This window comes from Schistocerca nitens, chromosome 3, assembly GCF_023898315.1.
Source record: "Schistocerca nitens isolate TAMUIC-IGC-003100 chromosome 3, iqSchNite1.1, whole genome shotgun sequence".
Taxonomy (NCBI): Eukaryota; Metazoa; Arthropoda; class Insecta; order Orthoptera; family Acrididae; genus Schistocerca; species Schistocerca nitens.
In genome coordinates this window covers 984,014,185-984,041,632 of record NC_064616.1, presented here as the reverse complement: position 1 = coordinate 984,041,632, position 27,448 = coordinate 984,014,185, and the positions used below count along the sequence as shown (strand labels likewise).

Sequence of the window (27,448 nt, the reverse complement as noted above, 5' to 3'; positions counted from 1 at the left end):
CGGTAATTGTTTATTTCCTACTGTACTTCGACAAAGCGTGAGTAATTCATAGTCATACCAACAGTGTTTGTCAGTATTTTGCGTGATGTGTTAGAGTGCTCATGGCGTTCGGTAGTCAGACGAATTACGTTAGCGTAACGGTTAGGGTGCTGGGCTTCTACGCGAAAGGTAATGAGTTCAAACCTGCCGGCACGGTAGCTCAGCGTGTTCGGTCAGACAGCCAGCTGCCCTCTGTAATAAAAAAACTGAGTTAATGGATCAAAAACGAACTGAAACGGGGTGTCTTTCGACGTCCGACTAGAGCAGATACAACGAACGAAAACTAACAAAATGAGATTAAAAAAAAAAAACCTTGTGCGGTGCTTAATATTTTCATAGTTTAAAAACAATATTGAAGTGCCTTACTTCACGAATTTGAATGCAGTTTTTTGAAATTTCTAGTACTATGTCTCTTCATTAACTCTTTCGCTGCTGCAGACACGTGCTCCCCGCATTCCGCGCTGTGCACGATTTTGTCGTCACTGCACTGCTCGCCTGTGCAGACATACGGTGTTCCCACTGCTTTGACACACTTACCATTCGATTTCACAAAAACTATTTGGCCCAAAAATTTGATTTTTACACGTCTTCTTGACTGATACCTTCCCCCCATAAATGACTTAATTTTGTTTCGATGTTCAACATAGTTATTATGTAGCATTATATGTAGTAAACCATTGCACGAAATTTTGAAGAGTTTGCAGAGGTAAAAGTCCACAGCGTGTACTTTCCGTATGGTCGATTTTAGTTGCCACAATGTTGAGAATGAAATGTGGACAAGATACCTAAATTTAATATAAAATTTACTGTATAACAATATCTCATTTAATTTAAGTACCACATAGGTGTATGTAATATTGAGAAATATTCCGTCTTTCGCGACTGTAATAAAAGTTTTACTTACACCGGATGCGTTTGGCTTTATTTTAAAGCACTTCAATCAATAAAATGTATGGCACATACACAATGGTACTCATGTTCTCTTTCTTGTTTTTGTCCCACAGTCGCAGTTTTACCAATGGTATTGAAATATATTCCTCTTCTGCAACTGTAATAATCGACTTATTTAGACCAGACGCGTTTCTCTCTTTTGAAGCATCTTCAGTGGACAGTATTTTGTCTCCTCCATTGGCAAGTCACCTTTCGTAGTTTTGTGCTGTGGTAACACAATATTCAATGTTTGTGTTGGCTGATCAGTGTTTTAGCAAATAAATGTTGTTTGTATGTGCCACACACAAAAATTATATTTCACATAGCTCAGAGCACTTCACTGATAGACGGTATATTCAAATCCTAATGTTTTTGTAAGTCCACAGTTTTGTTTAATGTATTTTGTCTACTTCCTTTTGATTGATTGAAGTGCTTTAAAATAAGTGCCGTGGTGGCTTTACTTCACGAACTGCTTCTCTCGGCGCGTGCGTCGTGTGCAACTGGCAACGCAGCAATCTCCTGCGTCTGGGCGGGCATGCGCGAGCCGCCAAGATAAAAGAATTGAACTATAGTAGCTGTAGCTACAATGGCTTCACTGATGAACTCGCCTCCACTCCGGGGCACACTGTTGCTGCTACGTACTTCTTGTTTATTCTGTTTTATATATTTGAAAAGAAAGTGCATCTTTGTTTTTTAAATGGAGTGTGCTCTCATTATGGTTGTGAGATTCATGCATAGTAACATTTCCTGAAGGTAAATAAAAATACTGTCATCTGGTTGATGTTTTTCCATTTGTCTACAGTTTCCACAGTTTTGCAAATTGTCATAGTAATGTTTTTCTCTTGGTATATTGTAGATCCAAAGACAACGGCTAGACTGTCAAAACTGGTCATTGAGGAAATAAAAAATATTCAACACACGACCTTTGCTGCAAAAATTCCTATTTATCACTAACCCTCGACTGGGCTCGCCTATGTATAGTGTGTGCCAACCTCAAATAACATTGTCTTGTACTGTTCCATTATTGTTTTATAATTGTGCATCTACACCTGTTCCTTTATTATTGCTTTAGCTAACACAGTGATAAATTGTGTTGTAATACATCTACATCTACACGGATACTCTACAAATCACATTTAAGTGCCTGGCGGAGGGTTCATTGAATCACCTTCACAATTATCTATTATTCCAATCTCATATAGTGCGTGGAAAGAACGAACATCTATATCTTTCCATACGAGTTCTGATTTCCCTTATTTTATCGTGGTAATCGTTTCTCCCTATGTAGGTCGGTGTCAACAAAATATTTTCACATTCGGAGCAGAAAGTTGGCGACTGGAATTTCGTGAGAAGATTCCTTCACAACGAGAAACACCTTTCTTTTAATGATGTCCACCCCAAATCCTGTATCATTTCAGTGACACACACTCCCATATTTCGAGAATACAAAACGTGCTGCCCTTCGTTGAACTTTTTCGATGCACTCCATCGGTCCTATCTGGTAAGGCTCCCACACCGCGCAGCAGTATACTAAAAGAGGACGGAATAGCGTAGTGTGGGCAGTCTCCTTAGTAGATCTGTTACATTTTCTAAGTGTTTGTGAACACATGGACCAACTGAACTGTATCAAGGATGGGTTGAAAAACTACACAGAGCAATGCAGCAACGAGTCATCTATTCTATCCCATGAGCAGTGCAATTAATTTTGCATCAGATTTACAGTGACAACTTTCTCTGATGATGATGATGATGATGATGATGATGAATGCTTACATATTGCTTTTTCAATGCCTTAATTTTAACTGTGATGTACATTATCACTGAAACTCTGTATTGAATAAAGTGCAACAGTCTGAAAGTAACACATGCAGGCCTCTACTGAAAAATCCAGCCGATTTTATCACACTTCATGCAACTCTTAGGTCTTTAATAGAGCAGCAACAACATGTCACTGAAAAATCTATACTCTGTGGTTTGAAATTGTGTGTAAAACATTGTTATTTAGCGAATAGGCACAGTTATAAAGCAAAACACCATTTTCGAGAGAGAAAAAGAAAATAATAAATTGATTTTCTCAGAACTTAAATTTTGTTTACATAATTAATTAAAAACAATGTATGCAGCAAGTATTATGGACAGTATTGTAGTATGGGATCTTTTATGATAGATTATTGGAACAAGAATTTGAACATTCTGACATCATTATTTGTGGTTCAAATGTAAAAAGAGGTGGATTGAAATCTCTGCTTTCTGCAAGAAATATGGCTGTCATAAACTGAAAAGGTTAGACAGTTTCCTGTTATTTTGTCATATGGTTTGCAGTTTTGTGATAAAATTTTGTGGGAAGCCAATTTCCCCTCATGACTTCAAGGTTCCCGCATCTCGTGGTCATGCGGTAGCGTTCTCGCTTCCCACACCCGGGTTCCCGGGTTCGATTCCCGGCGGGGTCGGGGATTTTCTCTGCCTCGTGATGGCTGGGTGTTGTGTGCTGTCCTTAGGTTAGTTAGGTTTAAGTAGTTCTAAGTTCTAGGGGACTTATGACCACAGCAGTTGAGTCCCATAGTGCTCAGAGCCATTTTTGAACTTCAAGGTTCAGTGCACAAATGCCCCATATGACAGCTGTTTGTCAGGTAAATCAACATCCAACGTGTTTCGCTGTAGTCCACCACATGAATTCACTCCTATGAAATGTGTGATCATTTATCATATGAGGTTATCTCACTTAGGAGTTTTTGTCATTCCCATAGTAATAATATAGCAGTTTCCAATTCTCAAGTGTTGGACAGAGGTGTGTAAAATCTTTCTGTAAGAAGAGCTTAACACTTTCTAGATAATCCCTTGAGAAATGTGTTCACTGTGTCAATAATATATACAGCTTTACACCATATTTGTTTAGTTTTATGCCATGCAACCCTTGAAATAAAGTCACAAATTTACTCACACTTTAATTCTTTGTAATATTCTGAGACCATAACAGAAAGTAGCACATACAGTTTTCATACAGTGAGTCATAGCTAGTTTGTCCTTTTTCATGTCCAATTTTTTTATGGATGTTTCTGAGAATAGATAGAAACCTGTAATGGTTCATGACATTTGGACAGACAGCAGTTGCTCTCATATACACAGTATCAACCTATCATATATGGACCATAATTTGTATTCCACTAGAACACGTGTAGATGAATGGAACTTAATGCTTTGTAACTTTCTTACACTCAGTTTGGCATACAGATTTGTTTGCTCCTTGACATGTTTAATCACAGAACACATAATATAGTACAGAAAAATGTACAGATGAGCTGTTCTAACCTAAGTCAATGAAAATGCTCTCGCCGCACTGTCTTACAGAGACATCAATATCTGATACATGGTCAACTTTTATCCAGGCTTTTTTAAAATTAATTCAGTCTAAAGTTCCTGACTTTGTTTTCTATACTTGTGAAGTGTAAAACGTATGGAAATAATGCCACTGTTTGCATCAGAAGCATCTTTAAGTCCACACTCCTCTTTTGATTTTATGATATTAATAAAAATGATATTTATAAATAACATAACTTCAGAATTATGTACTCTAAGCTCTTTCAAAAATAGGAAAAATTACTTTCCTCAAAATCATGAGAGCAGTTTCATTCCTAATCGAAGCATCCATCACTACACTACTGATCCTGTACATTACAAACATGCCACTCCACAAAAAGAATAAAAAATGTAGCTACATTTCCAGTATGTCCAAAAGTGTTTAAATACGGTGTCCACCATATAGCCCAGACAAGTGGGAACCATAACACTAACAAGAAACTCATAAAATTAAAGGCAACATACTTTTGGACAGGTCAACATACCTGTTATTTTACAGCATCAGCCCCAAAATGTTTAATCAGAATGGACAAATGGGGATTAAACCTCACTTTTTCCAAATAAAAGGCCAGTGTCTACCACTTAATCACTTTGCAAGAGTATTTTAAAATTTATACTAAACAAACAGTCCCACATTTGCTCTTATATCCCCAAATGTAATTTTGCAGGAAATATGTTTTGACATATATATAAAGCTTATACTTATTTGTTGAGTGTAATCCAATACTGAACTACATCTATAGCATCAATGCTCCCATTTAAAAATGGAATAGTTAAAAGTGGCACCTTCAATTAATAGTCGTCAACATCACAGTCTTTTATTGTCTGAAAATATACTCTGTGGTGTGAAGAAGAAATTAAGTTTGTAACACAAAATATTTACACAACTCAAAAATAAAAGCTGTAAATGTAATACAAATAAAAAGCACACTGGCATAACCTCTAAATAAAAGACACATTTATGTTTTTGTTATAATGGTAACAATGAATTTCAATATTTTAAGTAACAACTGAGTTTATAAGTTTTTTGCAAAACATAAAATTACACAATATGGAATGCAATTCTAAGAGTTATTTCATTTGGTGTCTCCTGTTGTAAATTTTCCAGTCTCAGATGTTATCTAGCCCCAAAGCCAAGCTTATCTGCTGGAGGTAATGACTCTTGAGTGGCAGAAAGTACATTCTGTCAGCATCAACAGCATCACACTGTGAATAAATACAAACAGATTTCAAATATATTACAAACACACACCATTGATAATCATCTTCATAAATAATGTGTAGTGAATCTCAAACAAAACATTATATGGAGGGATAAATATAGGGTAAGGGTTTGTGTAACATCCTGTCAACAAAAATGTGATGTCTGGTTTAATTCTTCTTTAAGAAACAGAATGCAGAAATGTTTTCAAATGTAGATTAAAGAGTTTTCTCCTTAGAGAAAATTGTATACCATAGAGGAATTCTTGAGTAGAAGTAATTAGCTATTACAAAATAAATAAAAAAGGAACTTGTAAAAGGCCAGCATATAGCCATACAAATATTTTTCTAGTTTTTTTATAAGTCTTGGATATTTGTTCTGTTGATACATTTCAGATCATAACATTTATCATGAATTTGATCTATGGAACAACTAGCTAACTATAGATGGAACGAAAGATCAGATATGATGACATTGGGAAGACAATGGCTTCTACATCTATGTCAATACTCTGCTAGCAACCTGATGGTGTGTGGCAGAGGGAACTCTGCTACCACCAACTGATTTCCCTTTTGTTGTTTCATTTGTGAATGATGTGTGGGAAGAATAATTGTTGGGAAGCCTCTGTATTAGCTCTAACTTCTTGAATTTTCTCATTTTTATGTGGAAGGACGTAATATGTTGTCTGACTCTTACCAAAAAGTACTCCCTCAAAACTTCAACAGTAAACTTCTCCATGATGTACAATGCCTCTCTTGGAATGTCTGCCAGCAGAGTCTGCTGAGCATCTCTGTAATGACCTCACATCAACGAAATAAGCCGGTGGCCAAACATCCTGCACTTCTTCGAAGGATTCTCTCTCTCTCTCTCTCTCTCTCTCTCTCTCTCTCTCTCTATCTATCTATCTATCTATCAGTCGTACCTGGTAAAGGTCCCAGACTGGTGAACAGTACTCAAGAATTGGTTGAACAAGTGCCTTGGAAGCCACTTCTTTCATGGATGAGTAATATTTTCTTAGGATTTTTCCTATGAATCTCAGTCTGCCATCTAATTTTCCTATTGTTTGCTTTATATGGTCATTCCAATTCAGGTCGTCCTGGATAGTTATCCTAGATATTTTACAGTAGATAATGTTTCCAGCAGTTTGTCCTCAATAGTGTAGTTGTACAGTTGTGAATTTCTATTCCTACGTATGTGCAACATGTTACAACGGTCAACTAAGAGAGCCTGCATCATCCATCAATCCACTGTAGGTCACTCTGCAAATAGATATTGTCTTTAGGCATTGCCCCCCCCCCCTTTTTTTATAGACAACTCCATCATCTGTGAACAGGTTTAAAGAGGTTCTGATGGTTTGTACTAGATTATTTACATACATTGTAAACAGTAATGGTCGTATCACACCTCCTTGGGGTACTCCAGAAATTACTTTTACATCTGTCGATTCTGTTCAGTTAAGAGTAAGATGTTGAGTTCTATCTGCAAGAAGTCTTGAATGCAGTCACAAACCTGGTCTGATACTCGGCAAGCTCATATTTTTTCCATTCAACAGGAGAGCAGGATGGTGTCAAATGCCTTCCTGAAGCCAGGGATCATGGCACCGACCTGAGTGCCATTGCCAGGTTGTATACGCGGACAAGAAAAATAAATTCCCAGATTTCCCAGTTAAAAACATACTTTTCCCCCACGTGAAAATGCAATTCTTCCAAGGTGAAAAATGCACGTTTTCCATGGTAAGTGACAGTATACTTTCACTCGGAGCTGTAAAAATATCAGTTCTTTGAATGGTAAAGGTGATGCACACCAGCATGGAACTTCAAAGAATAAAAAATCTCGGCAAAAAAATGTTTTGGAAAGCCCTGATGTTCAGCAACATTTATGTTGCATATTTTCATTTTACGATATGCTGCATATTTTTATATTCATAGTACAAAAGTATAGATTCATAACAGCACATTAATTTCCAAAGCACTAAAATCGAGATTGAAATGCACTTTTGTAAGACAGTCATAGCTCATGTCATGTGATCTCGCCAGCCAATGACAGCAGATATTCAGAGGATAGGACACTTGACGTAGTCAGCCAGCTGCAACATCACTGTTAAGTGGTGTTAACACACAAACAGGGAAAGTTAATGGTTTAAATTATTGTACACACTGAAGCTACAATAAAAGCTAAGCTTTTACATATAATATTGATCTTTTTTGTGTGTGTTACACTTTAAGATACATCACACAAAAGTGCCAGTAAAATTTTAAATACTGACATTAATGTCTGGTCTTCTGGGCTTGAAATTCTTGTAAGTGGCTAGTCCACAATGTGTTAAGTTTTAAACAAGAGTCAAACGCTCTGTGATTTAAGAAATTCATTGCACATGTAACATAATTCATCTTGCGTAAAGGAAATTTACTTTGAAACTAAAGCTTTTCAAAGCACCACTTGCAATATTTCCCCACGACCTGTTAGAAATAGCTTCACTTCACTAGTTGCCAGAGTGTGCCAGAAAACGCGTTACTGTCCATGGGCAGCTAAGATGACTTAGGAAGCCCATATGTTCGTACCTATACAGCATTAAGAGATCTTATGTGACATCATAAAAGAAACAGGACACTACAAGACCATCAGAATTTCATACTTACATGGAACATTCATATGCCCAGATTCATAATGAAGTAGGTCCCAACCTGATATTAAGATTTCAGTGTGGTTTTTGGGATGCAAATTTTCTTGGAGCACCAGTACTGTATTATCTCATATTTGGTTCTTTATTATGGCATAATACCATACATTCCAGAAGATGAAAATGTGCACTTGAAATTCAGCGAACAGTTGAAACTAGCCAATAGTGCGGAATGAAACACATCAGTTCTAATAAATTGACTGCCTCTGGGAAAAGATATATATAAATAAAATAAAATCAGAAAACTGAAGCTTCCGTAATTATGTGAATGCATTTTAATTCACTTGATAGCTTCCAACCACAAAAATCCATTTAGTTTTCATCTGATGTGAGAAGTGTAAACGAAGAGGAAACAGCAAACTCACTATACATAAACACGGCTTACATGGAGACTAACCCTCTCCCCACTACAACCCAGACTGCTATGCGCATGTGGCAATCTGGCAGTTTGCAAGCCAGAAAATTTTTTCCGGATAGCATCTGGCTGCTTGTTGCTACTACTGATGCTAACAGCCACATGTCAAGTAGCTGGAAGTGAGAGAAGGTACTGCCCATACACAACCCAATGGCACATGCGTGTGAGCCTGTGGGCAACTGCTCAAATGAAATGCAAACAGTTGCGACATCATGCTCATCAGCAGCAGTTTATACTTATGAAGTATTCCATAGTCTTCATACTAAAATTATGAAAATTTAACCTAAGTCCAAAACAATGAAAAATTCCCGGGATTTTAAAATATTCCCAATTTTTTCTCGGTTTTCTCCTGGATGAAAAAATTCTCAGAATTTTCCCGGAACGTATACACCATGCTACAGCACTATGGATCTCAAGAAGGAACAGAGCATGCAGAGTTTCACAAGGTCTCTGTTTGGGGAATCCATGTTGATTTCTTGACGATGGATTTTCGTTCTAGAAAAAAGTCATAATTTCTGACCATAAAACATTCACAAAATGTTGACCTCAATCATATAGGCCTATTATTATGTGTATCTGCTTTTCCATCTGTGCTCCAAATACTTGACCTCAGCACTAAATATTTGATGCTGTCTACTCAGATACTATGCAATTTGTATCTCATCATATTTGCCAAGCAAAAATATATTCCTATCTTTCTTAACTTCCCTTGTAATACCCATTGTCATAATTATTATCACAGCCTTATGATCACTGATATCTACGTCCGCTTTAACTGATTTGTTTGGTTCAGATCTGTTTAATGCTAAGAGGTCTAGGATGTTATCTTCGAGAGTTTTTTTCCTAATTATCTGCTCAAAGTGACTTTCAGACAAGACATTCAGAATAATGTCATACAAACCGCTGTCTCTGGCACCAGTTTTGATTGTGTGACACTCCCAATCTTCACCTGGCAAGTTGAAGTCACCCTCTATTATTATTATTGTTGTTGTTGTTGTTATGGTCTTCAGTCCATGAACTGCTTTGATGCAGCTATCCAAGCTACCCTATCCTGTGCAAGCTGCTTCATCTCTGAGTAACTACTGCAACATACATCCTTCTGGATAGTGTATTCAACCCTTGGTCTCCCTCGATGATTTTTACCCTCCACACTTCCCTCCAATACTACACACATCAAAAAAAGCTTTGCATCACCCCGGTTCCCAGAACTCGGGAAGATAGACGTTGACTGTGGATATTGTATCACAGACACAGTCCCTTTGAATGTTCAGAGATGTCACTAACACCCCCCCCCCCCCCCCACAAAGATGTAAACAACCATGCATGAGCAGTGCCTATTAGATGGAGGGGGTCCGACAGCCGATCAGATCCAGTCATTTCACCAGGAAAGAGGTACACGGCTCGTGTTGTCTGTAGTTCAACCATGCCTAGACGGTCAACACCATGGTTCAATTGTGTGCGCATTGTTACTTTGTGCGAGGAAGGGTTCTCAACAAGGGAAGTGTCCAGGTGTCTCGGAGGAACTAAAGCGATGTTTCTCAGACATTGAGGAGATACAGAGAGAAAGGAACTGTTGATGACATGCCTCACTCAGGCGGCCCAAGGGTTACTACTGCAGTGGATGACCGCTGCCTATGGATTATGGCCCGGAGGGACCCTGACAGCAATGCCACCACGCTGGGTAATGCTTTACGTGCAGCAACAGGATGTCGTGTTCTGACTCAAACTGTGTGCAATAGGCTGCATGATGTGCAACTTCACTGCCAACTTACATGGTGAGGTCCATCTTTGCAACCACGACACCATGCAGTGCGATACAGATGGGCCCAACAACAAGCCAAATGGACCGCTCAGGGACAAATAGCATTAAGAGTAAATGATACATTGGTGAAAGATGTGTATAGTGTTGCAGAACTTTTTAACAAACATTTCAGTAACAGTGTTACTGAAAAGATGGAGTTGTCAGGTTCTGTAGATGCTGCTATGGAATACCTCAGACCAGACATTTCAAGTAACTTCCATTATATGAATTTGACCCTCACTACCCCAGCAGAAATAATGTCCATCATAAAATCTTTAAAATCAAAAACGTCTAGTGAGTATTATGAAATGTCAACAAAGCTAATTAAAGAATGTGATTCTGAGTTAAGTAACATATTACGCTATCTGTTTAACTAATCATTTATCAGTGGAATATTTCCCAAATGGTTAAAATATGCTGAAGTTAAGCCACTGTTTAAGAAGGGAGATAAAGAAATAGCATCAAATTTCCGTCCAATTTCAGTTTTCCCAGCATTCTCAAAAATTTTAGAAAAAGTATGTGCAATCGGCTTTATAACCATCTTATCTCAAATAACATACTATCAAAGTCACAGTTCGTATTTCTAAAGGGTTCTGATACTGAGAAGGCTATCTACACTTACAGTGAAAATGTGCTTAATTCATAAGATAAAAAATTGCAGGCAACTGGTATATTTCGTGATCCGTCAAAGGCATTTGACTGTGTAAATCACAATATTCTTTTAAGTAAATTAGAATATTATAGGGTAACAGGAAATGTTGCAAAATGATTCAAAACTTATATCTCCTGCAGGAAACAAAGGGTGTTGTTAGGAAAGAGACATGTATCAAGCTATCAGGTATCAACCAACTGGGAACTAATTACATGTGGGGGGTCCCCACAAGGTTCCATTTTAGGGCCCTTACTTTTTGTGTATATCAATGACCCATCATCAGCAACATTACCACATGCCAAGTCCGTTTTGTTTGCTGATGATTAAAACATTGCAATAAATAGCAAATCAAGTGTAGTCTTAGAAAGATCAGCTAATAAAATATTTGTGGACATTAATCACTGGTTCCTAGCCAATTCCTTGTCACTAAACATTGAAAAAACACACTACATGCAACTCGTAAAGTGTGTCCCACGAGTATATGCCTAACATATGATCACAAGCAGATAGAAGTAGTGGACAGTGTTAAATTCTTAGGATTACAGCTTCATAATAAATTCAACTGGGAAAAGCACACCACAGAACTGCTGAAGGGTCTTAACAAATCTCTATTTGCAATGCAAATTGTGTCAGACATAGGGGATATAAAAATGAAAAAGCTGGCATACTATGCTTACTTTCATTCCATAATGTCATATGGGATTATTTTTTGGGGTAATTCATCAAGCCAAGCTAAAGTTTTCCGGGCACAAAAACGTGCAGTAAGAGTTATATGTGGTGTGAACTCAAGAACATCCTGCAGAAGCCTGGGGATACTAACTACTGCTTCCCAATATATTTATTCTTTAATGAAATTTGTCATTAAAAATATATCAATTTTTCAAACCAACAGCTCAATTCATGGAAGCAATACTAGCAATAAGAATAATCTTCACAAGGATTTGAAGTCACTTAGTCTTGTACAAAAAGGGGTGCATTATTCAGGAACACACATTTCCAATAACTTGCCAGCAGCCATTAAAAGCTTAACAACCAATGAAATTCAGTTTAAGAGAAGCCTAAAGGATTAATTGGTGGCCAACTCCTTCTACTCCATTGGTGTTCATTGTAAACAAGTATTATAGTAGTTGTTTTACACGTTTATTACCCTATAAATAAATAAAAAAACTTTTATTTTGAATTCAGTGCATTAGTATTTGTAAAATGATTCTTTCATATAGTGTTCATTAAAAAATGATGATCATTCCACATGGGACCTGTGGAAGCTTATTTGTTTGAGTTGTAAATATTTGTCATGTATTGTTGTTTTTCTGACGTGTTCTACATCCTGGAGGACCTCCTCACCACGGATCAATTGGAATGAGAGTAAATCTAATCTAATCTAATCAGGATTAGCATTACATTCTCTTCACCTTTGAGTGTCGCATATGCCTTCAACCAGGCACTCGTCGGACACGTGTTTGGAGGCAATCCAGTCAGGCTAAATGCCTTGGACACACACTGTCCAGTGAGTGCAGCAAGGTGGAGGTTCCCTGCTGTTTTGGGGTGGGATTATGTGGGGCCAACGTATGCCGCTGGTGGTCATGGAAGGTGGCGTAACGGCTGTACGATACATGAATGCCATCCTCCGACCGATAGTGCAAACATATCGGCAGCATACTGGTGAGGCATTCGTCTTCATGGACGACAATTCGCACCCCCATTGTGCGCATCTTGTGAATGACTTCCTTCAGGATAATGACATTGCTCAACTAGAGTGGCCAGCATGTTATTCAGACATGAACCATATCGAACGTGCCTGGTATAGATTTAAATGGGCTGTTTATGGTTGACGTGACTGACCAACCACTTTGAGGTGTCTACGCTGAATCACCATTGAGGAGTTGGACAATCTGGACCAACAGTGTGTAGCGTCCTCAGTGAGGTAATAAGAAAACATTTAAAAAACAGTATTTATAAAGAAGAGACATTTAAAACTTGAATGATACAGATTTTTTTTATTATGTACCCATAAAATAATAATTTCTCTGTGTGAGTTTTGAGTGCAAAGAAATATAACAAAATGATCTAAAGAGACGACAAGATACGCTCTTTTGTTAGTTTTTCAGTCGTCTTCTCTTCTTCTCTTGTCTTGTCTTGGTTGTGTGTAGACGGACATCTTGCATGTGCTGGCAAATGTAAGCATATTTGCACTAATTAAGCATATAATATATTCATTTAATATTATTGTGCACTTTTAATTTGTAAGAGGTGATCCCGATTTCATGTCCGCCTTCGTTGAATTAACCTGCATTCAAGTAATTTACAGTTCAACAATCGCAGCGGCCGATGCAGCCAACGACGCCATTACGTAGGGATATTAACTTACGAAAAATTAGCGGAAGCGAAAAACTCACCCGCTATTAACATAATATTAATTTTTCTCCACAGCCGCATGAAGTTGCAGAAGTACGTAGCTTTAAGATTCTTATTTTCAGTACCATAGCCAACAGCCAGAGCCAGGACTCCGACTACGAGCCAATGGTTAACGGAGGTAAGAAAAAATACTCTCGCGCGTGTGTGGGCCGCAATTGTAATTAATAACTAAAGATCTTTTGATCATACAATGTAAACTTTCACGGCCGGTATTGTCTTCACGTAAAACTTCTGGGCTGATAGGCCGTGGTCGAAGTATAAAACTGTCTCCTAACGTTTCGTCTCCGACTGCGGGAGACATCTTCGGAGGTAAAGCGGCGAACTGCTTTAAAGTGAGCTGACTAGCCGAGGAAATTAATCTGAAAAGCTTATTACATTGTTCAGCTTATATGCTCATGTTTTAAGATTCAGCGAGTCTAACATTCATTAACGTAACAAATAATTTAAGATTAATATTGTTAAAAAGGAAAACTTCACAAAAGCATTCAATCGTAAATCAAAATTGAATGAAATATCATTTTTATCAAGGCCCACCACGTAAGTCAGCAACAATCAAAAAATAATAACAACAATAATAATATATTAAATTATAAATTTTAAGATTCAGCGAGTCTAACATTCATTAACGTAACAAATAATTTAAGATTAATATTGTTAAAAAGGAAAACTTCACAAAAGCATTCAATCGTAAATCAAAATTGAATGAAATATCATTTTTATCAAGGCCCACCACGTAAGTCAGCAACAATCAAAAAATAATAACAACAATAATAATATATTAAATTACGACGGTCGACGGACGTGAGAAGTGCCTTGATGAACTTGTGGATAGTATGCCACGACGAATACAGGCATGCATCAATGCAAGAGGACATGTTACTGGGTATTAGAGGTACTGGTGTGTACAGCAATCTGGAACACCCCCTCAAAGCCTCACTGTATAGTGGTAAAACATGCAATGTGTGTTTTCATGATCAATAAAAAGGGTGGAAATGAGGTTTATGTTGATCTCTATTCCAATTTTCCATACAGGTTCCTGAACTCTCAGAACCGAGGTGATGCAAAACTTCTTTTGGTTTGTGTGAATTGGTGATCCCTTGATGCCTCAGAACATGTCCTACCAACCGATCCCTTCTTCTAGCCAAGTTGTGCCACAAATTCCTCTTCTCTCCAATTCTATTCAGTGCCTTCTCATTAGTTACATGATCTACCCATCTAATCTTCACCACTCTTCTGTAGCACCACATTTTGAAAGCTTCTATTATCTTCTTGTCTAAACCATTTATCATTCATGTTTCACTTCCCTACATGGCTGCACTCCATACACATACTTTGAGCAAAGACTTCCCGACACTTAAATCTATACTCGATCTTACCAAATTTCTCTTCTTCAGAATCTCTTTCCTTGCCATTGCCGATCTACATTTTATATCCTCTCTACTTCGACCACCATCAGTTATTTTGTCCCCCCAAATAGCGAAACTCATCTTCTACTTTAAGTATCTAATTTCCTCAGCATCACCTAATTTAATGAGACTACATTCCATTATCCTCATTTTGCTTTTGTTAATGTTCCTCTTATATCCTCCTTTCAAGACACTGTCCAGTTCAACTGCTCTCCCAGGCCCTTTGCTGTGCCTGACGGAACTACAATGTTATTGACAAACCTCAAAGTTTTTATTTCTTCTCCCCTATTACAACACCATAATCAGGAAAGTTAGTAATGATATTCTGCACGTTCTTTCTGAAGCACACTTCCATTACAGCTCCTAAGCCAGGCTGTCTATAAAAGCATCCGATTACCATTTTTGACTGACCTTTGATGCTCGAGTCCACCCAGATTAATTCACATTCAGAAACCATGACGACCTTGCTATATATTATCAATTTATTTTTGCTATATATTATCAAATTCTTTACTGGAATAAATACAGCGCCACCACTGGTGACAAACCTTTTCTCATGATAAATATTCCAATCTGAACTTAGGATTTTGTTGCTCTCCATTTTTGCTTTCAACCAACTTCCTGTTCCTAATACTATCTGGACATTATAGTCTTCGCAGGTGATACTAATTCTAGGACCTTTCCTCGGATGCTCCTGCAGTTTACTAATGTCATATTAACTTTTCTGTAACTGTTCTGTGAGCACTAGGATTCTCTGAAAATATTGTGGCTGATGTATCTTTGATTTTGGTAGGAAATTCATCTCTGAACCCAAGGGAGAGTTCCGTTTCAGAGAAATCATCATGGCATTTGCCTAAACTTATCAAGGAAAACTACAGAAAACATAAAAAACAACAACTGGATGTGGATTTCGGCTCACTCCTCCCACAAATGCACCGCCACACTTGGTAAGACTACACACTGTTCCTGAAGAATTTCAGTGCTTACTCCTCAACTTGGATACTGTGTAAAAGAACCACAGGAATCAACCTCTCACACATTCTTTACTCACTGGGACAATAAAAGAATAAATTTTACCTGAAAATTCATAACCATCTGAACAGAGTAACACCTCAACAGCAAAAACTGACACGAAATGGTGGTCTGCCTCACCTATGAAATTTACGATCGTTTTTATAGTTTTTGTCTGAATTTGCAGTTACTGTGATACATGAAACAAGAATTGCTGTATGTGCTTTTAAAGTGTTTGTATATTTACAGTACTACTACACACACAGAAAATCTCCCCACACTGTGGCCCACCTGGAGTGAGTAGTGGTATGTACTTCAGCAGCAGTTATGGGTGAAGGACAGGGAGGAGGAGGAATTCTCCTGAAAGCACAATACACGTCTACTAAAGCTGAATACAAAATGTACAATGAAATGTTGGAATGGTCAATTCTCTGCACAAATTGCTGTGATTATTCACAATTCACTTGATGGTATAGTAAAATTCAGCAAGTTTTAAAATGTTCTGTAATTATATTCATTTGTAAAACTGTGATACTTACTGAGGCTTTATAAGCTGGTGATGCCTCCTCTTGCTGAGAATTTTCTGATGCAATCCACGGTTTTTTACGGAAACTAGAATGGATTGGAAACAAATGGCCTTCTGTGCTGAACAAGTAGCGATTTGAATGTTTATTTACATGGTTATCTGTATCAAATAGCTGTAAAAAGAAATAAACATTATTTGCTTTGACAGTTGCCATGTTATAATAATAATAATAATAATAATAATAATAGTAATAATAAAACAGTGCCTATCCAAGCAGAAGGATAATGAAAGCAGCACTGTGCCTTCTAGTACTTCAGAAAGGAATAGAAGGTTTTATTCTGGCACTCAAAGTGCAAGAAAAATTGATGCAAAGCATATCAGCTTCTAGTCCGTATTATTCTCTTCCCAAGAGAATGGGGCAATGGTGGTGGTGGTGGTGGTGGTGGTGGTGGTGGTGGTGACACAGCATAAAGGAGCAAAGATGTTAGTGGGCATACTGCACTTTGAGCAGTTCCAAGATGCACCATCATCCTTCCAGGCACACATCTTGTTTGACTGAGCATCCCATTGAAATTTAAGAAGATCAAATGTTATTACTGAAATGAAGATGACAAATAATGTACCCAGAATCTGAGATAGCACTTATGAAAGGAGATAGATGCACAAATTTAAGGACCAATTTTTATAAAATAAAATGCACACTCATTGAAAAACTGTTTATTAATCACCAAAGATATTAATGCTACCACGTCAGTACAATGTACTTAACTGAGAGAGTACAATTTGAATGGGATTTGTGTGTATCATTTTGGTATGAGGCAGGTAAAATTTAGATACATACAAATACTTTCTTCATTCTAATTTTTAGTAGTTTTTAACATAGACAGATAATACAGGGAACTACATTGCAACCTGGAAGGTACAAAACTACTTGAAACTTATTGTCTGAGTACACGGGCTACTACTCAATATCCATAACTTGTTCTAGCTTTCTTCAAACTGATAACCCTGACTGTATGTGCTGCTGAAGATAACAATCACCTTCAAATATTTTTTAAGTATCAACTATAAAACAATGGCTGCCAATTATGAGGTAATTCACACAAAATGAGATTTTATGTAAAGACTGAAATGAAAACCCTCATGGCACATACATGGAATATACAAGTTGTGGATGGCATAGGTTGGTTTGTGGGATTAAAGGGACCAGACTACAACGGTCATCGGTCCCTTGTTCCAAAACATAAAAACACACACACACACACACACACACACACACACACACACACACACAGAGTAAAAAAAAAAAAAAACAAAAAACAGATAATAGAGACAACAGACGACACAGGACAAGAAAAACTCAGACAAAGAACAGACAAAACAAATTAAAATCACACGAAGTGTGGTGGTGGTTGGCCGACCATAGAGAAAAAAAAAGGGAAAAGCCAACCACCGAGAGACACTTTAAAAACTCAGTCTAAAATCGTAGGCCAAAGGCCAGAATCAACAAAATAACATAACAAACACTCAGATTAAATGATAAAAACCCCCTGCCCGAATAAAATGTAAAACTAAGCCAGCCATAGCAGGGTCATCAGTTAAAAGGGCAGGGAGCGTATCAGGCAGCGCAAATGTCTGCCTGACCACAGCTAAAAGGGGGCAGGCCAACAAAATGTGCGCCACTGTCAAAGCCGCCCCGCAGTGACATATAGGAGGGTCCTCCCGGCGCAGTAAATAACTGTGTGCCAGCCGGGAGTGGCCAATGCGAAGCCGGCAAAAGACGACTGAGTCCCTGCGAGTGGCTCGCAGAGATGACCGCCACACAGCTGTCATCTCCTTGACAGCACGGAGTTTATTACGTGTGGTCAGTTCGCGCCATTCATCGTCCCGTAGAGCAAAAACTTTGCGGCGTAAGACTGCCCTCAAATCAGTCTCCGGGAGGCCAACATCCAGAGACGGTTTACTGGTGGCCTCTTTCGCCAGGCAGTCAACATTTTCATTGCTGGGTATCTCAACGTGGCCTGGGGTCCAAACAAAGACCACAGAGCAGCCGCAACGGGCAAGAGTATGCAGGGACTCCTGGATAGCCATCACCAGATGAGAATGAGGCAAACACTGGTCGACAGCTCATAAACCGCTCAGGGAATCGCTACAGATCACGAAGGACTCACCTGAGCAGGAGCGGATATACTCTAGGGTACGAAAGATGGCGACCAGCTCAGCAGTGTAAACACTGCAGCCAGCCGGCAATGAACATTGTTCGGAATGGTCCCCTAGAGTTACAGCATAACCGACACGATCAGCAACCATCGAGCCGTCAGTGTAAACAACGCCAGAGCCCTGAAAGCGGCGGCGGAAGGCCTCCGGAGGGACTGAGTCCTTCGGGCCCTGTGCCAATTCCAGCTGAAGGTGACGGCGAGGCACACACCACAGGGGTGTACGAAGAGGTGCCCAGAAAGGAGGCGGAAGAGGTAAAGCCCCAAGCCCGGAGAGAAGCTCTCGGACGCGGACCGCGATCTTACATCCAGCCCTGGGCCGACGTTCCGGAAGATGGACATGCGACTGTGGGAATAGTAGACGATAGTTAGGATGCCCGGGCAAGCTGAAAACATGGGCACCATAAGCAGCCAGCAAACGTTGGCGCCGGAACCGCAGTGGAGGGACACCCGCCTCCACAAGTATGCTGTCCACTGGGCTGGTCCAGAAAGCACCAGTGGCAAGGCGCATCCCGCTGTGGAGGCTTGGGTCCAGTACCCGCAACGCAGATGGGGAAGCTGAGCCATAAGCCAGGCTCCCATAATCCAGATGAGACTGGATTAATGCCTGGTAGAGCCATAAGAGTGTAGATCGGTCAGCGCCCCAGCTGGTGTGGCTCAAGCATCGCAGAGCATTAAGATGCCGCCAACACTTCTGTTTAAGCTGCCGAATATGAGGCAGCCAAGTCAACCGGGCATCAAAAACCACACCCAAAAACCTATGTGACTCTACCACAGCAAGAAGTTCGCCGTCAAGATAAAGCCGCAGCTCCGGGTGAACAGTGCGTCGCCGGCAGAAATGCATAACGCAGGTCTTGGCTGCCGAAAACTGGAACCCATGAGCGACAGCCCAAGACTGATACCTTACGGATAGCGCCCTGTAGCTGACATTCAGCAGCTGCAATGTCAATAGAGCTATAGTAAAGGCAGAAGTCGTCAGCATACAGGGAAGTGGAGACAGAATTTCCCACCGCTGCAGCGAGCCCGTTGATTGAAATTAAAAACAGGCAGACACTGAGCACAGATTCCTGTGGTACCCCGTTCTCCTGGACTCGGCAGGAACTATGGGAGGCCGCGACTTGCACGCGGAAGGTATGATATGACAGAAAATTTTGGATAAAGATTGGCAAAGGGCCCTGAAGACCCTATCCATGAAGCGTAGAAAGGATGTGATGACACCATGTTGTATCGTACGCCTTCCGCATGTCGAAAAAGACAGCGACCAGGTGCTGACGGCGGGCAAAGGCAGTACGGATGGCCGACTCCATGCTCACCAGATTGTCGGCGGCAGAGCGGCCTTTACGGAACCCACCCTGAGACGGAGCCAGAAGGCTCCGAGACTCCAGTACCCAATTCAACCGCCGGCTCACTACCCGTTCAAGCAACTTGCAAAGAACGTTGGTGAAGCTAATGGGATGGTAGCTGTCCACCTCCAAGGGGTTCTTGCCTGGTTTCAGAATGGGGATAACAATAATTTCCCGCCATTGCGACGGAAACTCACCCTCGACCCAAATATGGTTGTAAAGGTCGAGGAGCCGTCGCTGGCAGTCCACTGAAAGGTGTTTCAGCATCTGACAGTGGATGCTATCTGGCCCAGAAGCGGTATTAGGACAAGCGGCGAGGGCACTGTGAAATTCCCACTCACTGAATGGAACATTGCAGGATTCAGGATGGTGGGTGCAAAAAGAAAGGCACTGACGTTCCATCCGCTCTTTAATGGAGTGGAAGGCCAGTGGGCAATTGGAAGAAGCGGAACTCAGAGCAAAATGCTCTGCCAAGCTGTTGGCAATTTCGTCAGAGTCTGTACAAACTGCTCAATTCAGTGAGAGCGCAGGGCCGCTGACAGGGGTCCGATAACAATAGAGGCGTCGGATCTTTGCCCAGACCTGCGATGGAGAGACATGGAGGCCGATGGTTGGACACATACCGCTCCCAGCACTCCTGCTTGCGTTGGCGTATAAGGCAGCAGGCCCGCGGACGCAGCCGTTTGAAGGTGATGAGGTGTTCAATGGAGGGATGTCGCTTGTGACGCTGTAGCGCCTGCCGGCGATCTTTAATCGCCTCAGCGATCTCTGGCAACCACCAAGGCACAGTCCTCCTCCGAGGGGACCCAAAAGAACGGGGAATGGAAGATTATGCGGCAGTAACGATGCCAGTGGAGACCGAGTGAACCACTGAATCCATGGCATCATTAGAGAGAGGCTCAATAGCGGCAATGGAGGAGAACAAGTCCCAGTCAGCCTTATTCATAGCCCATGTGGTAGGGCGCCCAGAAGAGTGACGCTGTGGCAGTGACAGAAAGATCGGAAAGTGGTCACTACCACACAGGTCGTCATGCACTCTCCATTGGACAGAAGGTAAGAGGCTAGGGCTGCAGATCAAAAGCTCGATGGCGGAGTACGTGCCATGCGCCATGCTAAAGTGAGTGACGGCACCATCATTTAAAATGGAAAGATTGAGCTGTGCCAATAAATGCTCAATTGTGGCGCCTCGACCTGTTGCCACTGACCCACCCCACAGAGGATTATGGGCGTTGAAGTTGCCCAGTAACAAGAAAGGTGGCGGCAATTGGGCTATCAGCGCAGCCAGGACATGCTGTGGGACATCACCATCTGGTGGAAGGTAAAGACTGCAGACGGTAACAGCCTGCGGCGTCCACACCCGAACAGCGACAGCCTCTAAAGGTGTTTGTAGAGGGACAGACTCACTGTGCAGAGAATGAAGGACATAGAGGCAGACGCCACCAGACACCCTTTCATAAGCTGCCCGGTTCTTATAATAACCCCGATAGCCACGAAGGGCGGGGGTTCGCATCACTGGAAACCAAGTTTCCTGAAGAGCAATGCAGAAGAAAGGGTGAGGGCTGATAATTTGTCGCAGCTCAGCTAGATGGTGGAAGAAACCGCTGCAGTTCCACTGTAGGATGATATTGTCCATGGCCGAGAAAGGCGTGAAGGGACTGGGAAGGCAATTTTCGCCGCTTGTTCACACGCTGCCACCGATTCAGTACCCGCGCGAGTGATACCCATGGCGTCTGAGGGACCGGCGAGATCCAGGTCTTCAGCAGACGCCAGAATCTCGACCTCGTCCTCAGACGCTGAGTTTGTAGGAAATGGTGGGACGGGTGCCTCCGCAATGTCGGGATTCCTGGGAACCTTTTTCTTTTTCGGTTTATCTCGCTGTGCCTTTGGTGGTTCAGGCTGGGAGGGCTTCACTGGGTCAGTCTCAGGGACGGACGACGACCGTGAGGCCCTACGACCAGGGACCGGTGGTTGTTTGAGCCACTTGCGGGTGTCCGCTTGTGTACCGGCCGGAACTTGCGAAGGGAGGTCCCCAAGGGACCCCTTCCTGGTGAGAGGAGCCGAAGAAGTCTTACGCTTCTCCAGCTGAGAAGGGGTAACTGATGTCCCCGATGGTTGGGGGGGGGGGGGGGGCGTTGCTCCTGAAGTAGATGGAGCAGGTGCAACAGGGAGTTTAGTGCCCCCCCACCATCAAGGGGGCAGGTGTGGTCCTTCGACTCTGAGAGCTGACTGGAGCTGATGGAACTGTAGCAGGAGTGACAGTTGCGGCATAAGAAGATGTCATATGCACTGGATGAAGCCGATCATATTTCCGCTTAGCCTCAGTGTACGTCAGTCGGTCCAGGGTCTTGATTTCCATTATTTTTCTTTCCTTCTGCAGAATCGGACAGTCCAGCGAGCAAGGCAGATGGTGCTCTCCGCAGCTGACACAGATGGGAGGCAGGGCACAGGGAGTATCAGGATGGGATGGTCGACCACAATCGCGACATACGAGGCTGGAAGCACAGCGTGAAGACATATGGTCGAACTTCCAACACTTGAAGCACCGCATCGGGGGAGGGATATATGGCTTGACATCACAATGGTACACCATCACCTTTACCTTCTCAGGTAATGTGTCACCCTCAAAGGCCAAGATGAAGGCACCGGTGGCAACTTTATGATCCCTCGAACCCCGGTGGATGCGCCGGACGAAATGGACACCTCGTCGCTCTAAGTTGGTGCGCAGCTCGTCATCGGACTGTAAAAGGAGATCCCTGTGGAAAATAATGCCCTGGACCATATTCAAACTTTTATGGGGCGTGATAGTAATGGAGACATCCCCCAGGTTATTACAAGCGAGCAAGGCCTGCGACTGGGCAGAGGATGCCGTTTTTATCAATACCGAACCGGACCTCATTTTGGACAAGCCCTCCACCTCCCCAAACTTGTCCTCTAAATGCTCTACAAAGGACTGAGGCTTCACGGATATAAAGGATTCCCCATCAGCTCCAGTACAGATGAGATACCTGGGCGAATACGTCTCACTTTCATTCATTGCCTTTCGTTCCTCCCATGGTGTGGCCAGGGAGGGGAACAATTTGGGGTCATAAACGTTACCTATAAAATGAGGCCTCGAACGCTTAGAGACTGCTGGTGGCTGGCCACCAGCAAGAGAAGATGTGCCACGCTTCATTGCGTGTAATCCACTCTGATGCCACCTACTAAGACCAAGGGCCCTCCCCACGGGCACCACCCAGCCACAGCAAAGGCCACCTGGCAGGATGGCCATTGCCGGGAGTCCTGATGCCCCAGGGAGATGGGCATCTACTCCTTGGCATACGTGGGGAGTTAACGATGCAGGCATCAGTAGAGCAATCCCTCTGTTGTCAGGGGGCTACAACCAACAGGGTACATGGCAGCCCCACCACAACGGACTGGCTACCGAGCTGGATTGTAGGTGACATGTCGTCCATGGTTTCCATCTGTGCAGAAACTGGCACTGCTCATCACATGGCGGAAAGTGCACGCAGGAACGGATCCATGCCCAAGAGATGGAGAGCGGGCAGGATTGCAATGCAACGACAAATAAGCTGGCGAAAGTTCTCAACGCAAGATGGACACAATGCACCAAGTAAGGCGCCCTTCCCCAATTGGCTCGCTCTTCGGAAGAATTTAGAAAGATGGAGGTCAAACTCGAGAGGGGACCATCACGTAAGGCCGAAACGTTTGAGACTCCTTTTAGTCGCCTCTTAAGACAGGCAGGAATACCATGGGCCTATTCTTACCCCGAACCCGCAGGGGGAGATGGCATAGGGAAGTACAGTAAATCATGTAGGTGTGATCAAACAGAATCTTCACTTCCATATTGAAAATAAAACAATAAAGTTTTTACAAACACTTTGATGTATAATAATGTTATAGGCACATAACAGATACTGTAGCAGTAACTGCAGTAAAAAAATGTTTAAAGACTTTATGAAAGGTTTTTGAACATCATTGTTAACAAACTGGATAACAGGTTTTTAATGCAACACTTTGCTAGTGGCTGTCACATCATCCCCAAGCATCTGAGGTAGTGAGGTATGCAAGCTGAGAGCATGTCGCAAATCGGCCAGCAGGGTGCACTCAACAAGAACATGTGCTACTGTCAGTATACTGCCGCAGCTGCGGTTAGGAGGATCCTTCTGACCCAGAAGGAACTCGTGGGTGAGTCTCATGAGGCCAATGCATACCTGGTACAACACAATGGCATCTTTCCGAGAGGCCTGGAAAAATTTATGCCACACCTCAGTGGGGAGAGGGGGACGGGGGGGGGGGGACGGAGAGATAGGAAATTCTGCATAAAAATGGGTAAACTGCCCCGGAAACCCCATTCATGCAGTGCGCACTGCGAATTCATGAACCAGGTGATATGTTGTGGACTGGAAAGCCCAAAAGCCACTTTGGAATCTCGATATATACCCTCCGGCTTCAAGGCACCAACAAGGACGGCGGATGACCATTTGTTCGAATAGCTTACACAGCCCGTTCAACAGAGAGATTGGCCGGCAGTTAGTTAAAAGACGTGGGTCCTTTCCCAGTTTCAGGACAGGAATAATAATACCTTCCCACCATTGAGAGGGAAATATTCCCTTCCGCCAGATGCGATTAAAAAGCCTGAGGATGTGTTTCACGCTGACGGCACCAAGATGTTAGAACCTTTGGTTGTAGATTTTGTCAGGCTGTGGGGCTGTATCTCAACACACTGCCAAAGCACGGTGAAGCTCCCATTCACTAAAAGGGAATGATAGAGAGCTGTGTGTATGGAAACCTAGTGGATGGTGCTCAACAAGGGGTTTCCATGTCAGGAAATGAGGATGGAAATTACTGCAAGTGAGCACTTCAATGAAGTTTGCTACAAAATATTTGGTAAATACCATGGATCTGTGCAGATGTTACCATCGACAAGGATGCCAGGGACCACCATAGGTGGCGGATGGCTGCAAATGTCGCGGAGTTTATTCCACACTTGGGATGAGGGGGTGTGGGACTGCCTAGATGAAACCTATTCCTCCTAACACTACTCCTTCCTTTTCTTTATTAAAATTGTGCTTTCGCCCAGAGCCTCTTCAAAGATATTAAATTATCCATAGAAGGATGCTGCTTGTGCCATTGAAGTGCCCTGCAGTGTTCCCTGATAGCTGTGGTTATGCCTTCAGACCACCATCGCACCAGCATGAGCCTGAAGAGTAAGGTATCGTGGCTGCTGCACATGAGTAATAGTATCAATAGCATCCTGTACCAGTTTGTCAATATCTGTACATGACTGGTTGCAGAAGTGACTGAAGGACAAAGCTTGCCACTCACCTTTCTTAAGCAACCAACATAGAGCATGTTCTGTGTGTCAGAGTGGAGAGGGAGATGATAATAGGAAAACGGTGGTTGTCACACAGATAGCCACAGACACGCCACTAAATGAGGTGTAAGATACCCAGGCTACAAACTGCATGATCAATAGCTGAAAATGTTCTGTGGGTCACACCAATATGGGTTGTAGTTCGAATGTTGAGTAGACAGACGTTCAATTCTAAACAAGGTGTTCTAGTACTTGGTCTCTGTGAGACATAGTGCTGCTGCCCCACAGATAATTATGGGCATTAGTCCCCCAAGGGGACAGGGAGCCATGCCACCAACTATTGGAAAGTGTCTGTGGGTAAATAAACATTACATATTGTCAACCGAACTGACACGTAAACACTAACAGTCATGGCCTCTAGCACAGTAGTAAGGGGTAACTGCTCACTGAAAATATCAGAGCATATGAAGGCACAGATACCACCAGATACTCACTCAATGTTAACATGATTGATACAGTAAGGTTTGTAGCTTTTCTGAGCAGGGAGGTGTATTGCCGTAAACAATGTTTCCTGAAGCGCTATGCCAATTATGGAGTAAGTAGCCATTAAATGACAGACTTTGTTCAAATGGCAATAGTAGCTGTTACAGTTACAGCTCCATTGAATGAATATTGGTGTCAGGTTTGAGAAACTAGCAAATGGAAAAGATGGATGTGATTACTTCGCTACCGTGTCACGGTCCACGAATGCACGATCTGTCACCCACGTGCATAGGCTCGACTGCTGCAGGGTTGGGGAGAGGAACATCTGAAGCCTCAGAAAGTACCTTATCTTTCTTATTCTTCTGAGAATTCGATTTCTGTGAAGATTTTGCCCATTTTATCTTCCAGGAGTGAAGAGGACTGTACTTTTCTTTGGCCCGCTGCCTGTGGTTGCCAATCTTCGTCTTGCGCAGGAGTTGGGGGTGGGGGGGCACCTCGACATGTGTCCTCATCCCTGACTCCAGAGGATGACTAGGCATCTCTAGTCGCACCAATTGTGTGTGAACCAATGAGGGAGCTGACATTCCCTCCACCAACTGTGCGGCAGGCCCCGGAATATGACAGGGCTAGATGTCATACGAGACCTCGTCATCATGCGAGGTGTGGACTGTGACATGACAGTTGCTAAATTAGAGACCATATTAGGCGGATGAAGTCTTTCACACTTTTTCCTTGCATCCTGGTAAGACAAGAGGTCACATGTTTCATACTCTCAAACTTTCTTCTCCATCTTTAAGAATGAGCACAGTGGTCAACAACGAGGGTGCAGTTCCAGACAGTTGACACATTGAGGGGGTCGGTTACAAGGGCGGCCCTCATGGGATGCCTGTCCACCTAGAGGTAGCCTCATTAGAATAGCAGGATGACGTGTGTCCGAACAGTCAACACTTAAAACATCTCATCGGAGAAGGGAGGTAATTCCTGACATCATACCTACAAACCACGACCTTAAACTTCTCGGTAAAATGTTGTTGTTGAAGCCTGGGATAAAAGCGCGTGTCCACTCCATTATCCTCGAGTTCCTTCTGGATGCGGTGAACAAAACGGACTCCATGCCATGCTAGATTAGTAAACAGTTCTTCACCAGTTTGTAACATTGGGGCCCGATGGAAGATAACACCTTCAATTCTATTGAGCTTGTTATGAGGAGAAATGGTGACTGATTTATCTCCTAACTTGATACACATCCGAAGTGCCAGTGATTGGTTGGCGTGCAATGTTTTGATCACCACAGATCCATTTTGATCATCTCTATTGCTGAAACCTTCCCCAACTGATTTACCCTTGCCTGGCTCTTGTCTTGAGGCAAGGCCAATGATGGAAATGCCATAGGATTGTAAACTTCTGTATTAAAATCACTGTTCCTGACTGATGAGATTGCTGTGTTTCCATGGCCACCACTAATCATCCACCCCGATGCCACTCACTCCAATCAGAGACTTTCCCTGTGGGCAACACCCTGCCAAGCAAAGGCCACCTGGAACAGTAGCTGTTGTCCAGAGTCCCGGTACCCCTCGGTTGACATGGGGAGATCATAGCTCAGGCATCACCAGTGCAATCCCCGTGTTGTCACCGGGAAGGTAAATGGCAACCCCACCG

The 27,448-nt window shown here is 42.2% G+C and overlaps 1 protein-coding gene across 1 annotated transcript in view; it reads right to left on the bottom strand.

The window, feature by feature from the left end:
- Positions 1 to 3,936: 3,936 nt before the first annotated feature.
- Positions 3,937 to 27,448, bottom strand: part of LOC126249047 (ER degradation-enhancing alpha-mannosidase-like protein 1) — a 182,535-nt gene continuing 159,023 nt past the window's right edge. The window contains exons 9-10 of the mRNA XM_049950674.1: positions 16,447 to 16,605; positions 3,937 to 5,532 (exon numbers count right to left, since the gene is read on the bottom strand). Coding sequence (XP_049806631.1) covers positions 5,437 to 5,532; positions 16,447 to 16,605 — 255 coding nt within the window. The 3' untranslated portion in view covers positions 3,937 to 5,436. The remainder of the gene's footprint in view (positions 5,533 to 16,446; positions 16,606 to 27,448) is intronic.